This window comes from Carassius auratus, chromosome 17, assembly GCF_003368295.1.
Source record: "Carassius auratus strain Wakin chromosome 17, ASM336829v1, whole genome shotgun sequence".
Classification (NCBI taxonomy): Eukaryota; Metazoa; Chordata; class Actinopteri; order Cypriniformes; family Cyprinidae; genus Carassius; species Carassius auratus.
The window spans coordinates 16,181,269-16,198,311 of NC_039259.1; the positions used below are offsets into that span (position 1 = coordinate 16,181,269).

At 36.1% G+C, this 17,043-nt stretch overlaps 1 protein-coding gene across 17 annotated transcripts in view; it reads right to left on the reverse strand.

The window, feature by feature from the left end:
* nrxn3a (neurexin 3a) overlaps positions 1 to 17,043 on the reverse strand; it is a 231,977-nt gene that overhangs the window by 204,510 nt on the left and 10,424 nt on the right. For 10 of the 17 annotated variants that reach the window (XM_026286067.1, XM_026286080.1, XM_026286075.1 and 7 more), the window contains exons 4-5: positions 16,434 to 16,463; positions 16,211 to 16,222 (exon numbers count right to left, since the gene is read on the reverse strand). The exons of 2 other annotated variants lie outside the window; for them this stretch is intronic. In XM_026286067.1, coding sequence (XP_026141852.1) covers positions 16,211 to 16,222; positions 16,434 to 16,463 — 42 coding nt within the window. The remainder of the gene's footprint in view (positions 1 to 16,210; positions 16,223 to 16,433; positions 16,464 to 17,043) is intronic. 5 more of the 17 variants (XM_026286076.1, XM_026286077.1, XM_026286068.1 and 2 more) reach the window with 1 other exon arrangement.

Below are 17,043 nucleotides of genomic sequence, written 5' to 3' on the forward strand. Positions count from 1 at the left end.
GCATTTTCAATATAAGAAGCCCGTCTCCAGCAACACGCTTTTGTTGTAGCTCATTTTTGTTTTGTTTTCTGAAGCAACTAGGAGCACGTTTCATACTCTTTATCCTGGTTGAAGTACGTCTCAATCTATAAGTATAATCAGCCTACACTACCAGTCAAAGGTTTTTGAAGAGCAAGATTTTAAGTTTTATATATATATATATATATATATATATATATATATATATATATATATATATATATATATATATATATATATAATTATCTTTTCAACAAGCCTGCATTTATTTGATCCAAACATTTTTCCTTATTTTTACTATTTAAAATAACTGCTTTCAATTTGAATATATTTTAAAATGTAATTTATTCATGTTTATTTGACAGTGATTTCAAATTTCTTGTTTGTATGAAGGCTAAATACAAAGAAAAGGTGAACATTTATTTATTTATGCCATTTTCCCCCCTAAAATATTCTATAGTTTTATAGGAGTAGGTTTCATTGACTTGGCAAATTAATTTGTCACAAGTTTGTAGGTACAGACATTTGTTGTGGCCATTCTTGGCAGTTTTTATGAGGCTTTTTTAATAGTGTTCATATCAATATTGGAATTTTATCTTATCGATCGAAATAAAAATATATATTGTGATATAAATTTTGCCCATATTGTCATATAAGCTACCCACTGCCGTTTTCAAAGCACAATGCATTTCATTCACTTAAGCTCTTCAATCGGCAACGCTAAACCCGGAAGCACATATACTTACCTGCCGACAACCCGCCAAAATAAATGCCTGCTGATTTTTAGGTTGAAAATTATAAATTCATGAAAAAGGAAATAACAGCTAAATAAATATTAGTTTATTTTTAAGTTTAATACAAAATAATTATATTTGTATTTAATACTCCCTTTTTATTTAAATATATAATTGTATTATCACACTTTATTTAATAAAAAAAAAATAACAATAAAAGTGCAATAATAGTATCACTATTAATAATGTATTTTTTATAGTTATATTTAACGGGTCTAAACTAAGTGCAGTGTGAGGACCAAACCAAATCTTCAGGTTCTCTTATGAGAACCAGGCAGAAAAACTTATGTGCACCCCTTATGAGAATGAAGACTTCTGCTTATGTCTCTTGATTTTCAGATCTAAATACCCTTAGTAATCTCAAATCTGTCTCCTCAAGATATCAACAATATCCCAAACTTGATATGAACTCATTAAATACTTCATACAATATTTTATGCTAAGCACTCTTATTTCAGTGAAACATATACAGTATGACTATGAGAATACCATAATCTCACACAATTCTTCTTTAGAGTTTCAAAAAAGATAATAAATGTATGAACGTTTGGTCAAATATTCCTAAAGACCAATATCCCCAATCAAATACTAACTCAAATATTTCTCAAACTCTTTTTAGACCAAAATATCTAAGCTTGCCATCCATATTCATTTTCATTCAGTTCTATACTGTTCTGTAACAATTGTCTTATTTGTGACAATTTCTAGAAATCATCCGAGACAAAGCTGATACTTCAAAGAAAAACAAATGAGAACTCTGTTATGTCTCCTAAGTTATTAAACCACAACCTCTGAACACCAAAAGGTTTCTCTGGGAAAATAAAAGAAAGTGGCATCACAGATAAACTAACAGATAGAAGGAAAGAGGACAGAATCAAAAACAACGAGAGACAGGAAGTCCTGAGAGACCCTTCTTCATCAGTGTCCTGTGACTTTCTGTTGTTTGCTGACATATGCCTGTGCCAGAGAGGACTGATATGATTGACTTCAGACAGGTGCAAAGGAATGGCGTCCGAGAGCCGTAGGACACACAGACATGAGCGACAAGCCCTGGGCTACCCAAAAACAGCTGCTGCCTCTCACTTCCTCCCTTTATGGTACTGCAGACACAACAGTGTCAAATATTACAAAGCACAACAATTAGGAACCTTCCTAAGGTTAAACTGCGAGAGGTTTCTGAGGAAAGGTTTAAAAATGAAAGATTTACATGCTATACAAACTCGAGCTGTGATGACAGGTGAAAGGAAGAGTTGCTGCGATAGAAACAAATGCAGATAAATTAAACATTTCATAGAATCACTCAGCATGGTGGAGATGCAAATGGGCTCCTAAATGGAAGCCCTTGTCGTCTTAACTTGGGCGTACAGCCAGGCTGATTTGTAATAATGTCCCTGCATCTAGCAGAGGGATTTAACACAGGGTGGTAGCGGGAGAGACAGACAGCGCTACAATACAAATGCTTTTAATGCAACGCAGGCAAATATGTGCTAATGCATCTGACTGGCTATATGGTATTGTCGGTCTGCCAGGTTCTCGCTGACTGGGCTCTGACTTAGCACATAAACTGGGTTGAGGAAAGAAACTAGGTTGGCAAGTGGAAATGCAGCATATGCCTGGATTTATTTTAGTTCATATCAGCATTCATTCAATAGAGAGCCACATCATTAAGTTGGCTTGAAAAAGCCAACTTACTGATCTACTATTTAATCTTATTAAGTTGGCTTGAAAAAGCCAACTTACTGATCTACTATTTAATCTTATTATTAAGTTGGCTTGAAAAAGCCAACTTACTGATCTACTATTTAATCTTATTATTATTATTATTATTCTTCTGAGCCAAATTTTAAACACTATCTCCTCCTAGAGCTTTCAAGCTAGAACCACCAAACTCGGGTCAGACCTTCAGACTGGTCTGACTCGGGTTGCTATATCTTTTCTAACTGATTCTGCTTATGGTTTTCGTAAACCAGACTACCAAAACCACCTTAAATCCCATAGACTTTCATTGCGGGGGTACAAACTTTTGAAAAATAAGGCTTATAATATATTTAAGCTGTCTACTACCAGGGCAAACCTTAAAAACTCTCTACTGAGAATACAGCTAAAACCAGCCTAAGCTGATCAGTTGTTTTGGCTAGTCTCCCAAACTGGTTTTTAAGTGGTTTTGACCACTCTCACGCTGGTCTTAGCTGGGTTTTAGCTGGTTTTTACTGAATCCACTGTTTTTAGCTGGTTTTTGCCAGATTCGCATAGAAACATGCTAACAACATGCTAGTTACTCACTAATCAGACTAGAAACATACTTCTAACAAGTTTTAAAGTGGTTTTGGCCACTGTCACGCTGGCCTTAGCTGGTCTTAGCTGGTTTTAGGTGGTTTTCTTTACTGAATCAACTGGTTTTAGCTAGATTATCATAGAAACATGTTAATACCATGTTAGTAACTTGCTAATCAGACTAGAAACATACTTCTAACATGGTTTAAAGTGGTTTTGGCCACTGTCAAGCTGGCTTTAGCTGGTCTTAGCTGGTTTAAGGTGGTTTTCTTTAATGAATCAACTGGTTTTAGCTAGATTATCATAAAAACATATTAACAACATGTTAGTAATTTGCTAATCAGTCTAGAAACATACTTCTAACATGGTTTAAAGTGGTTTTGGCCACTGTCAAGCTGGCTTTAGCTGGTCTTAGCTGGTTTTAGGTGGTTTTCTTTACTGAATCAACTGGTTTTAGCTAGATTATCATAGAAACATGTTAACAACATGTTAGTAACTTGATAATCAGACTAGAAACATACTTCTAACATGGTTTAAAGTGGTTTTGGCCACTGTGAAGCTGGCTTCAGCTGGTCTTAGCTGGTTTTAGGTGGTTTTCTTTACTGAATCAACTGGTTTTAACTAGATTATCATAGAAACATGTTAATAACATGCTAGTAACTTGCTAATCAGACTAGAAACATACTTCTAACATGGTTTAAAGTGGTTTTGGCCACTGTCAAGCTGGTCTTAGCTGGTTTCTAACTGAATCAACTGGTTTTAGCTCGATTATCATAGAAACATGTTAGTCACTTGCTAGCCATGCTAGCCACATGCTAGTCACATTTTAATCATGCTAGCAACATGCTAGTTGTATACTAATCATTCTAAAAACATGCTAGAGACATACTAGCAACATGCTAATCATGCTACAAACATGCTAACGACATGCTAGTCACTTGCTAATCATGTTAATAAAATGCTAGCAACATGAAAATCATGCTAGAGACATGCTAGCCACATGCTTATCATGCTACTAAAATGTTAACAACATGCTAATCATGCTACAAACATGCTAGCAACATGCTAATCATGCTAGCAAAATGTTAGCGACATGCTAGCAACATGCTAATCATGCTAGAAACATGCTAACAACATGCTAGAGACATGCTAGCCACATGCTAATCATGCTAGAAACATGTTAGCAACATGCTAATCATGCTACAAACATGCTAGCAACATGCTAATCATGCTAGCAAAATGTTAGCGACATGCTAGCAACATGCTAATCATGCTAGCAAAATGTTAGCGACATGCTAGCAACATGCTAATCATGCTAGAAACATGCTAACAACATGCTAGAGACATGCTAGCCACATGCTAATCATGCTACTAAAATGTTAACAACATGCTAATCATGCTACAAACATGCTAGCAACATGCTAATCATGCTAGCAAAATGTTAGCGACATGCTAGCAACATGCTAATCATGCTAACAACATGCTAGAGACATGCTAGAGACATGCTAGCCACATGCTAATAATGCTAGAAACATGTTAGCAACATGCTAATCATGCTACAAACATGCTAGCAACATGCTAATCATGCTAGCAAAATGTTAGCGACATGCTAGCAACATGCTAATCATGCTAGAAACATGCTAACAACATGCTAGCCACATGCTAATCATGCTAGAAACATGCTAGCAACATGCTAATCATGCTAGAAACATGCTAGCAACATGCTAATCATGCTAGAAACATGCTAGCAACATGCTAATCATGCTAGCAAAATGTTAGTTACATGCTAACAACATGCTAATCATGCTACAAAAATGCTAGCAACATGCTAGCAACATGCTAATCATACTAGAAACATGTTAACAAAATGCTAATAATGCTACAAACATGCTAGCGACATGTTAGCAACATGCTAATCATGCTACAAACATGCTAGCAACATGCTAATCATGCTAGCAAAATGTTAGCGAAATGCTAGCAACATGCTAATCATGCTAGAAACATGCTAGTCACATGCTAGAAACATGCTAGCAAAATGCTAATCATGCTAAAATCATGCTCTCAACATGCTAGAAACATGTTAACAACTTTGCTAATCATGCTAACGACATGGTAGTCACTTGCTTATAATGCTAGTAATATGTTAATCACTTTCTTTTTTAAACTTCTTAACTTTTCAAACTTTTACATTTTTAAAACTTTTTAAGCTTTTCAAACTTTCTACATTTTTCTAACTTTCTGGCCAGGCTTTTTCAAGCCAACTTAAAGTTTGAAAACAAACTTTACTATCTAGTTAAGTTGGCTTGAGAAAGCCAACTTACTGATATTCTATTTAAACTTATTAAGTTGGCTTGAGAGAGCCAACTTACTGATATTCTATTTAAACTTATTATTATTATTATTATTATTCTTCTGAGACTAAAATTTTCAACTGCTACTCCTCCTAGAGCTTTAACTCTACAGACTCCAAACTCAGCCCAGATCTTCAAACTGATCTGAAGTTAGTTGCTATATCTTTTTAGACTGATCGGACTTATACTTTTCATAAAACTGAAGATTAAAAATCATAAAAACTCCCATAGACTTGCATTGAAAAGCCTCTGCTCAACTGAACATTCCGTCAAACTCCAACTGTCAAAAATTCAAATCTAAACACACTGAAGCCCATTAAACTCATAGTCTATGTACTATGTACATATTCTATGTACTATTACTAACCCATTCAAACTCATTCAAACTCATTCAAACTCATCTATCTATCTATCTATCTATCTATCTATCTATAATCTGTCTGTTTCTAATCTATCTATCTATCTATAATCTGTCTGTTTCTAAACTATCTATCTATCTATAATCTGTCTGTTTCTAATCTATCTATCTATCTATAATCTGTCTGTTTCTAATCTATCTATCTATAATCTGTCTGTTTCTAATCTATCTATCTATCTATCTATAATCTGTCTGTTTCTAATCTATCTATCTATCTATAATCTGACTGTTTCTAATCTATCTATCTATCTATCTATCTATCTATCTATCTATCTATCTATAATCTGTCTGTTTCTAATCTATTTATCTATCTATCTATAATCTGTCTGTTTCTAATCTATCTATCTATCTATCTATCTATCTATCTATCTATCTATCTATCTATCTATAATCTGTCTGTTTCTAAACTATCTATCTATCTATCTATAATCTGTCTGTTTCTAATCTATCTATTTTATCTCTATCTATCTATAATCTGTCTGTTTCTAATCTATCTATTATATCTATCTATCTATCTATCTATAATCTGTCTGTTTCTAATCTATCTATCTATCTATCTATCTATCTATCTATCTATCTATCTATCTATCTATAATCTGACTGTTTCTAATCTATCTATCTATCTATCTATCTATGTATCTATCTATCTTCATAGCAACACTCTAGCAACTATCCAAACCAACCTAGAAACCACCCAGGGTATCCTAGCAACCACATAGCAACACCTTAGCAACCACTCGGGGTACCCTAGCAACCGCATAGCAACACCCTAGCAACCATCCCAGATACCCTAGCAACCGCATAGCAACACCTTAGCAACCACTCGGGGTACCCTAGCAACCGCATAGCAACACCCTAGCAACCATCCCAGATACCCTAGCAACCGCATAGAAACACCTTAGCAACCACTCAGGGTACCCTAGCAACCGCATAGCAACACCCTAGCAACCATCCCAGATACCCTAGCAACCGCATAGCAACACCTTAGCAACCACTCAGGGTACCCTAGCAACCGCTTAGCAACACCCTAGCAACCATCCCAGATACCCTAGCAACCGCATAGCAACACCTTAGCAACCACTCAGGGTACCCTAGCAACCGCATAGCAACACCCTAGCATCCATCCCAGATACCCTAGCAACCGCATAGCAACACCTTAGCAACCACTCAGGGTACCCTAGCAACCGCTTAGCAACACCTTAGCAACCACTCCTGGGGACCCTAGATCTATCTATCTATCTTCTGACTGTGTCTATCTATCTATCTATCTATCTATCTATCTATCTATCTATCTGATCTATCTCAGACTGAAAACCATCAAACTTAAAACTTTTTAAACTTCTTAAACTTTTCAAACTTTTCTAACTTTTTCAAACTTTCTGCACCGCCTTTCTCAAGCCAACTTAAAGTTTGTCTCGACGAACTTTTTTATCTAGTTATTATTATTCTTCTGAGACTAAATTTTCAACTGCTACTCCTCCTAGAGCTTTAACTCTACAAACTCCAAACTCAGCCCAGCTCTTCAGACTGATCTGAAGTTAGTTGCTATATCTTTTTAGACTGATCGGACTTATACTTTTCATAAAACTGAAGATTAAAGATCATAAAAACTCCCATAGACTTACATTGAAAAGCCTCTGCTCAACTGAACATTCCGTCAAACTCCAACTGTCAAAAATTCAAATCTAAACACACTGAAGCCCATTAGACTCAATCAGACTAACCTATGTACTATTACTAACCCATTCAAACTCATTCAAACTCATTCAAACTCATCTATCATATCATATCTATCTATCTATCTATCTATCTATCTATCTATCTATCTATCTATCTATCTATCTATAATCTGTTTCTAATCTATCTATCTATAATCTGTCTGTTTCTAATCTATCTATCTATCTATCTATCTATCTATCTATCTATCTATCTATCTATCTACAATCTATCTGTTTCTAATCTATCTATCTATCTATCTATCTATCTATCTATCTATCTATCTATCTATCTATCTATAATCTGTCTGTTTCTAATCTATCTATCTATCTATCTATCTATCTATCTATCTATCTATCTATCTATAATCTGTCTGTTTCTAATCTATCTATCTATCTATCTATCTATCTATCTATCTATCTATCTATCTATCTATCTATCTATCTATCTTCATAGCAACACTCTAGCAACTATCCAAACTAACCTAGAAACCACCCAGGGTATCCTAGCAACCTCATTACAAAACCCTAGCAACCAAATAGCAACACCCTAGCAACCATCCCAGTTACCCTAGCAACCGCATAGCAACACCTTAGCAACCACTCAGGGTACCCTAGCAACCGCATAGCAACACCCTAGCAAACATCCCAGATACCCTAGCAACCGCATAGCAACACCTTAGCAACCACTCAGGGTACCCTAGCAACCGCATAGCAACACCCTAGCAACCATCCCGGATACCCTAGCAACCGCATAGCAACACCTTAGCAACCACTCAGGGTACCCTAGCAACCGCATAGCAACACCCTAGCAACCATCCCAGGTACCCTAGCAACCACATAGCAACACCCTAGCAACCATCCCAGGTACCCTAGTAACCGCATAGCAACACCTTATACCCAGTCCCAAGACTACCCCCCTAGCAACCGCATAGCAACACCTTAGCAACCACTCAGGGTACCCTAGCAACCGCATAGCAACACCCTAGCAACCATCCCAGGTATCCTAGCAACCGCATAGCAACACCTTAGCAACCACTCAGGGTACCCTAGCAACCGCATAGCAACACCCCTAGCAACCATCCCAGATACACTAGCAACCGCATAGCAACACCCTAGCAACCACTCAGGGTACCCTAGCAACCGCATAGCAACACCCTAGCAACCATCCCAGGTACCCTAGCAACCGCATAGCAACACCCTAGCAACCACTCCGGGTACCCTAGCAACACCTTAGCAACCACTCCGGGTACCCTAGCAACTGCATAGCAATTATCAAACTTTTTAACTTAACTTAAAATTTAATTTTAAACTCTTTAAACTGGCCAGGCTTTCTCAAGCCAACTTAAAGTTTGTCTTGACGAACTTTTTTATCTAGTTATTATTATTATTCTTCTGAGCCAAATTTTAAACACTATCTCCTCCTAGAGCTTTCAAGCTAGAACCACCAAACTCGGGTCAGACCTTCAGACTGGTCTGACTCGGGTTGCTATATCTTTTCTAACTGATTCTGCTTATGGTTTTCGTAAACCAGACTACCAAAACCACCTTAAATCCCATAGACTTTCATTGCGGGGGTACAAACTTTTGAAAAATAAGGCTTATAATATATTTAAGCTGTCTACTACCAGGGCAAACCTTAAAAACTCTCTACTGAGAATACAGCTAAAACCAGCCTAAGCTGATCAGTTGTTTTGGCTAGTCTCCCAAACTGGTTTTTAAGTGGTTTTGACCACTCTCACGCTGGTCTTAGCTGGGTTTTAGCTGGTTTTTACTGAATCCACTGTTTTTAGCTGGTTTTTGCCAGATTCGCATAGAAACATGCTAACAACATGCTAGTTACTCACTAATCAGACTAGAAACATACTTCTAACAAGTTTTAAAGTGGTTTTGGCCACTGTCACGCTGGCCTTAGCTGGTCTTAGCTGGTTTTAGGTGGTTTTCTTTACTGAATCAACTGGTTTTAGCTAGATTATCATAGAAACATGTTAATACCATGTTAGTAACTTGCTAATCAGACTAGAAACATACTTCTAACATGGTTTAAAGTGGTTTTGGCCACTGTCAAGCTGGCTTTAGCTGGTCTTAGCTGGTTTAAGGTGGTTTTCTTTAATGAATCAACTGGTTTTAGCTAGATTATCATAAAAACATATTAACAACATGTTAGTAATTTGCTAATCAGTCTAGAAACATACTTCTAACATGGTTTAAAGTGGTTTTGGCCACTGTCAAGCTGGCTTTAGCTGGTCTTAGCTGGTTTTAGGTGGTTTTCTTTACTGAATCAACTGGTTTTAGCTAGATTATCATAGAAACATGTTAACAACATGTTAGTAACTTGATAATCAGACTAGAAACATACTTCTAACATGGTTTAAAGTGGTTTTGGCCACTGTGAAGCTGGCTTCAGCTGGTCTTAGCTGGTTTTAGGTGGTTTTCTTTACTGAATCAACTGGTTTTAACTAGATTATCATAGAAACATGTTAATAACATGCTAGTAACTTGCTAATCAGACTAGAAACATACTTCTAACATGGTTTAAAGTGGTTTTGGCCACTGTCAAGCTGGTCTTAGCTGGTTTCTAACTGAATCAACTGGTTTTAGCTCGATTATCATAGAAACATGTTAGTCACTTGCTAGCCATGCTAGCCACATGCTAGTCACATTTTAATCATGCTAGCAACATGCTAGTTGTATACTAATCATTCTAAAAACATGCTAGAGACATACTAGCAACATGCTAATCATGCTACAAACATGCTAACGACATGCTAGTCACTTGCTAATCATGTTAATAAAATGCTAGCAACATGAAAATCATGCTAGAGACATGCTAGCCACATGCTTATCATGCTACTAAAATGTTAACAACATGCTAATCATGCTACAAACATGCTAGCAACATGCTAATCATGCTAGCAAAATGTTAGCGACATGCTAGCAACATGCTAATCATGCTAGAAACATGCTAACAACATGCTAGAGACATGCTAGCCACATGCTAATCATGCTAGAAACATGTTAGCAACATGCTAATCATGCTACAAACATGCTAGCAACATGCTAATCATGCTAGCAAAATGTTAGCGACATGCTAGCAACATGCTAATCATGCTAGCAAAATGTTAGCGACATGCTAGCAACATGCTAATCATGCTAGAAACATGCTAACAACATGCTAGAGACATGCTAGCCACATGCTAATCATGCTACTAAAATGTTAACAACATGCTAATCATGCTACAAACATGCTAGCAACATGCTAATCATGCTAGCAAAATGTTAGCGACATGCTAGCAACATGCTAATCATGCTAACAACATGCTAGAGACATGCTAGAGACATGCTAGCCACATGCTAATAATGCTAGAAACATGTTAGCAACATGCTAATCATGCTACAAACATGCTAGCAACATGCTAATCATGCTAGCAAAATGTTAGCGACATGCTAGCAACATGCTAATCATGCTAGAAACATGCTAACAACATGCTAGCCACATGCTAATCATGCTAGAAACATGCTAGCAACATGCTAATCATGCTAGAAACATGCTAGCAACATGCTAATCATGCTAGAAACATGCTAGCAACATGCTAATCATGCTAGCAAAATGTTAGTTACATGCTAACAACATGCTAATCATGCTACAAAAATGCTAGCAACATGCTAGCAACATGCTAATCATACTAGAAACATGTTAACAAAATGCTAATAATGCTACAAACATGCTAGCGACATGTTAGCAACATGCTAATCATGCTACAAACATGCTAGCAACATGCTAATCATGCTAGCAAAATGTTAGCGAAATGCTAGCAACATGCTAATCATGCTAGAAACATGCTAGTCACATGCTAGAAACATGCTAGCAAAATGCTAATCATGCTAAAATCATGCTCTCAACATGCTAGAAACATGTTAACAACTTTGCTAATCATGCTAACGACATGGTAGTCACTTGCTTATAATGCTAGTAATATGTTAATCACTTTCTTTTTTAAACTTCTTAACTTTTCAAACTTTTACATTTTTAAAACTTTTTAAGCTTTTCAAACTTTCTACATTTTTCTAACTTTCTGGCCAGGCTTTTTCAAGCCAACTTAAAGTTTGAAAACAAACTTTACTATCTAGTTATTATTATTATTCTTCTGAGCCAAATTTTAAACACTATCTCCTCCTAGAGCTTTCAAGCTAGAACCACCAAACTCGGGTCAGACCTTCAGACTGGTCTGACTCGGGTTGCTATATCTTTTCTAACTGATTCTGCTTATGGTTTTCGTAAACCAGACTACCAAAACCACCTTAAATCCCATAGACTTTCATTGCGGGGGTACAAACTTTTGAAAAATAAGGCTTATAATATATTTAAGCTGTCTACTACCAGGGCAAACCTTAAAAACTCTCTACTTAGAATACAGCTAAAACCAGCCTAAGCTGATCAGTTGTTTTGGCTAGTCTCCCAAACTGGTTTTTAAGTGGTTTTGACCACTCTCACGCTGGTCTTAGCTGGGTTTTAGCTGGTTTTTACTGAATCCACTGTTTTTAGCTGGTTTTTGCCAGATTCTTATAGAAACATGCTAACAACATGCTAGTTACTCACTAATCAGACTAGAAACATACTTCTAACAAGTTTTAAAGTGGTTTTGGCCACTGTCACGCTGGCCTTAGCTGGTCTTAGCTGGTTTTAGGTGGTTTTCTTTACTGAATCAACTGGTTTTAGCTAGATTATCATAGAAACATGTTAATACCATGTTAGTAACTTGCTAATCAGACTAGAAACATACTTCTAACATGGTTTAAAGTGGTTTTGGCCACTGTCAAGCTGGCTTTAGCTGGTCTTAGCTGGTTTTAGGTGGTTTTCTTTAATGAAACAACTGGTTTTAGCTAGATTATCATAAAAACATATTAACAACATGTTAGTAATTTGCTAATCAGTCTAGAAACATACTTCTAACAAGTTTTAAAGTGGTTTTGGCCACTGTCAAGCTGGCTTTAGCTGGTCTTAGCTGGTTTTAGGTGGTTTTCTTTACTGAATCAACTGGTTTTAGCTAGATTATCATAGAAACATGTTAACAACATGTTAGTAACTTGATAATCAGACTAGAAACATACTTCTAACATGGTTTAAAGTGGTTTTGGCCACTGTCAAGCTGGCTTTAGCTGGTCTTAGCTGGTTTTAGGTGGTTTTCTTTACTGAATCAACTGGTTTTAACTAGATTATCATAGAAACATGTTAATAACATGCTAGTAACTTGCTAATCAGACTAGAAACATACTTCTAACATGGTTTAAAGTGGTTTTGGCCACTGTCAAGCTGGTCTTAGCTGGTTTCTAACTGAATCAACTGGTTTTAGCTCGATTATCATAGAAACATGTTAACAACATGTTAGTAACTTGATAATCATGTCAAAAACATGCTTTTAACATGGTTTTAAAGTAGTTTTGGCCACTGTCACGCTGGTCTTAGCTGGTTTCTAACTTAATCAACTGGTTTTACCTGGATTAGCATAGAAACATGTTAGTCACTTGCTAGCCATGCTAGCCACATGCTAGTCACATTTTAATCATGCTAGCAACATGCTAGTTGTATACTAATCATTCTAAAAACATGCTAGAGACATACTAGCAACATGCTAATAATGCTACAAACATGCTAACGACATGCTAGTCACTTGCTAATCATGTTAATAAAATGCTAGCAACATGAAAATCATGCTAGAGACATGCTAGCCACATGCTTATCATGCTACTAAAATGTTAACAACATGCTAATCATGCTACAAACATGCTAGCAACATGCTAATCATGCTAGCAAAATGTTAGCGACAGGCTAGCAACATGCTAATCATGCTAGAAACATGCTAACAACATGCTAGAGACATGCTAGCCACATGCTAATCATGCTACTAAAATGTTAACAACATGCTAATCATGCTACAAACATGCTAGCAACATGCTAATCATGCTAGCAAAATGTTAGCGACATGCTAGCAACATGCTAATCATGCTAGAAACATGCTAACAACATGCTAGAGACATGCTAGCCACATGCTAATCATGCTAGAAACATGTTAGCAACATGCTAATCATGCTACAAACATGCTAGCAACATGCTAATCATGCTAGCAAAATGTTAGCGACATGCTAGCAACATGCTAATCATGCTAGAAACATGCTAACAACATGCTAGCCACATGCTAATCATGCTAGAAACATGCTAGCAACATGCTAATCATGCTAGAAACATGCTAGCAACATGCTAATCATGCTAGCAAAATGTTAGTTACATGCTAACAACATGCTAATCATGCTACAAAAATGCTAGCAACATGCTAGCAACATGCTAATCATACTAGAAACATGTTAGCAAAATGCTAATAATGCTACAAACATGCTAGCGACATGCTAGCAACATGCTAATCATGCTACAAACATATTAGCAACATGCTAATCATGCTAACAAAATGCTAGCGACATGTTAACAACATGCTAATCATTCTACAAACATGCTAGTGGAATGCTAGCAACATGCTAATCATGCTAGCAAAATGCTAGCAAAATGCTAATCATGCTACAAACATGCTAACGACATGCTAGTCACTTGCTAATCATGTTAATAAAATGCTAGCAACATGAAAATCATGCTAGAGACATGTTAGCCACATGCTAATCATGCTACTAAAATGTTAACAACATGCTTATCATGCTACAAACATGCTAGCAACATGCTAATCATGCTAGCAAAATGTTAGCGACATACTAGCAACATGCTAATCATGCTCGAAACATGCTAACAACATGCTAGCCACATGCTAATCATGCTAGAAACATGTTAGCAACATGCTAATCATGCTACAAACATGCTAGCAACATGCTAATCATGCTAGCAAAATGTTAGCGAAATGCTAGCAACATGCTAATCATGCTAGAAACATGCTAGTCACATGCTAGAAACATGCTAGCAAAATGCTAATCATGCTAAAATCATGCTCTCAACATGCTAGAAACATGTTAACAACTTTGCTAATCATGCTAACGACATGGTAGTCACTTGCTTATAATGCTAGTAATATGTTAATCACTTTCTTTTTTTAAACTTCTTAACTTTTCAAACTTTTACATTTTTAAAACTTTTTAAGCTTTTCAAACTTTCTACATTTTTCTAACTTTCTGGCCAGGCTTTTTCAAGCCAACTTAAAGTTTGAAAACAAACTTTACTATCTAGTTTATACTGTACTATGCATTTCTAATGTTCAATGACTTTGTGTATTTTCACACATGGTTTGATTGTTCAGTTGTGCATATAAACAATTTTTGTGTACAGTACATTTCAAGATTTCATCTTGGATGCCTTATTTTTTTGTGTATTTTTTAAATAATGATAATAATAATAATAACTTTTGGTGAACACAAACTCCATAAAACTTGGAAAATTCTGGTATCTAGGATTACTATACACTGTGTGTAATTACCTAAAATTTGTAGGTTTGTCCCTCACAGTCTTGTTTCCATTTTCATGAATTCAATATGGAGTCTAACCTGAAGATCTTTTAGACTGGACTGCTTTCAAACCAACTGCGAATCATTCTGAAGTCCACCAGAACTATACTAGGGAAGTCAATTTTGGTAATTTTGTCTGTATTAGATCTGTATGCACCCAAAATGCTGTTTTAGCTTATAATACAGTGTATTTTTTTAAGTAAAGGCTTTTATTATGCTTTCTGAATTGACCATTACGAACTGATCAATCCAGAAAAACAAACAAAACAAGCATACACATTTTCACATATGCTGTGCCAACAAAATAATCCAACGCTTCATGTACTCAGGTATGCACCAAAATTTCTACTGTGGGGAAAAAAGTGATCAAAGCTAAAATAGACATTTGTTAATAACCCCAAAAAACCTGAGCTTTTAAATAAAACAGCTATATTGTGTAAGATTGCACATTTGTGGATGCATTGAGGTCCTGCAAAGAATCAAGCCAATTCCAGGCCTTGTCTACTAAAGAATGTTATTCGGCCACTCTGAGACATACTGAAATATTGGATTGGATGAGACGGCGGGATGACATGTGGTACAACAGCATTCCACAGAGATGCTCAGCCCAGCAGCAAGTAAAGGCTAAATCGGGCCCATCTACAAGCCTCCCTAGAGAAGCCAGCTATGAAATGACATGACAGCACACATGTTCTGGCAGACTGAAATATCACAGTTCTTTCTTTCTCTCAAAAACACAAAACAAAAAAAAAACAAAAAAAAACATAGAGAAAAGTTATTCTGGCACCTGGCTAAACAGACGACATTTCTCAAACCTTCACATGCAAGATCAAAACCACAACAACACTGCATGGCAAATAAAGCATCATTTATGGTCTCAAGATAGATAAACTCTCATGAGACCGAGTCATAATGTGCAGTTTAAGCATTTTAGCAGCTGATACAAATATCTGCTGGGTATAAGACCACCAGGGAGACAGACGCCACAGTTCAGACCATTCAGACTGCAGTTAGAACACCTTTTGTGTGTTTTTCTTCAATTAACTCTAATCCATGGTGAACTGCTATTAGCAAAAAAAAGTACTAAAAACAAGGATGTTAACAAAAGAGCACAACTTGAGGAAGAAAATGGTTCTGTACCTTTGCCCTTGGCTTGAGAAAGGAGTTGAAAAGGAACAGAGATAGAGTATCCACAGAAGGTAAGCATGGAGAGATATGAAGAGACGGTCAAAGCACAGTTCACATCTATGCATTCAAGGTTCAGAGTTACAGTTGAGCTCATTCAGTGCACAGCAATTCAGTCAATTCAAGCATGCATAATCAATCTCAACAGAGTGAATACCAGTGAAGAGGTGTGGCATACCTTGATCCGCCATCATCATGTGTGCAAATCCTTTGAGAAACAGAGAAAGGGACACAAAGAAAAGAACATCTATAGGTATGTATATGAACATACAATGACATTCAATCTTTGCAGAAGGAAAGGGTTTATGAACATCTTATCTATTATATAACTCTTATATTTTAAGGTGTTGTTAAACAGGTTACATGTATTTACTATTATGATAACAATTAATTAATTAATTATGCATAATTACATGCAAGTAACCCAAATCCAAACCCTAATCCTAACCCTAACCATACATGTAGTTAATTAATATTACTCAGTGCTTAAATGTATAATAACACTGTAACAAGGACGCCTTAAAATAAAGTGTAACAAAGTTTTAATAATTTGACACAAAGTAGTAATTACAAAAGTCTCTGCTTTTGCATTTTCATTGAAATTATTGGCTTAAGTTGTTTATTTGTATTCATTTAGATGTTTTATCTAATGTGACAGCTCAATTAAAAAAAAATGTAAATACATTATGAAGTCATCTATAGTCAAAATGTTGGTACAAATTATTTACACACAGAAACTGCTAAATTAGAAAATTAATCACAAAGAAATGTCGAATAACATATTATAT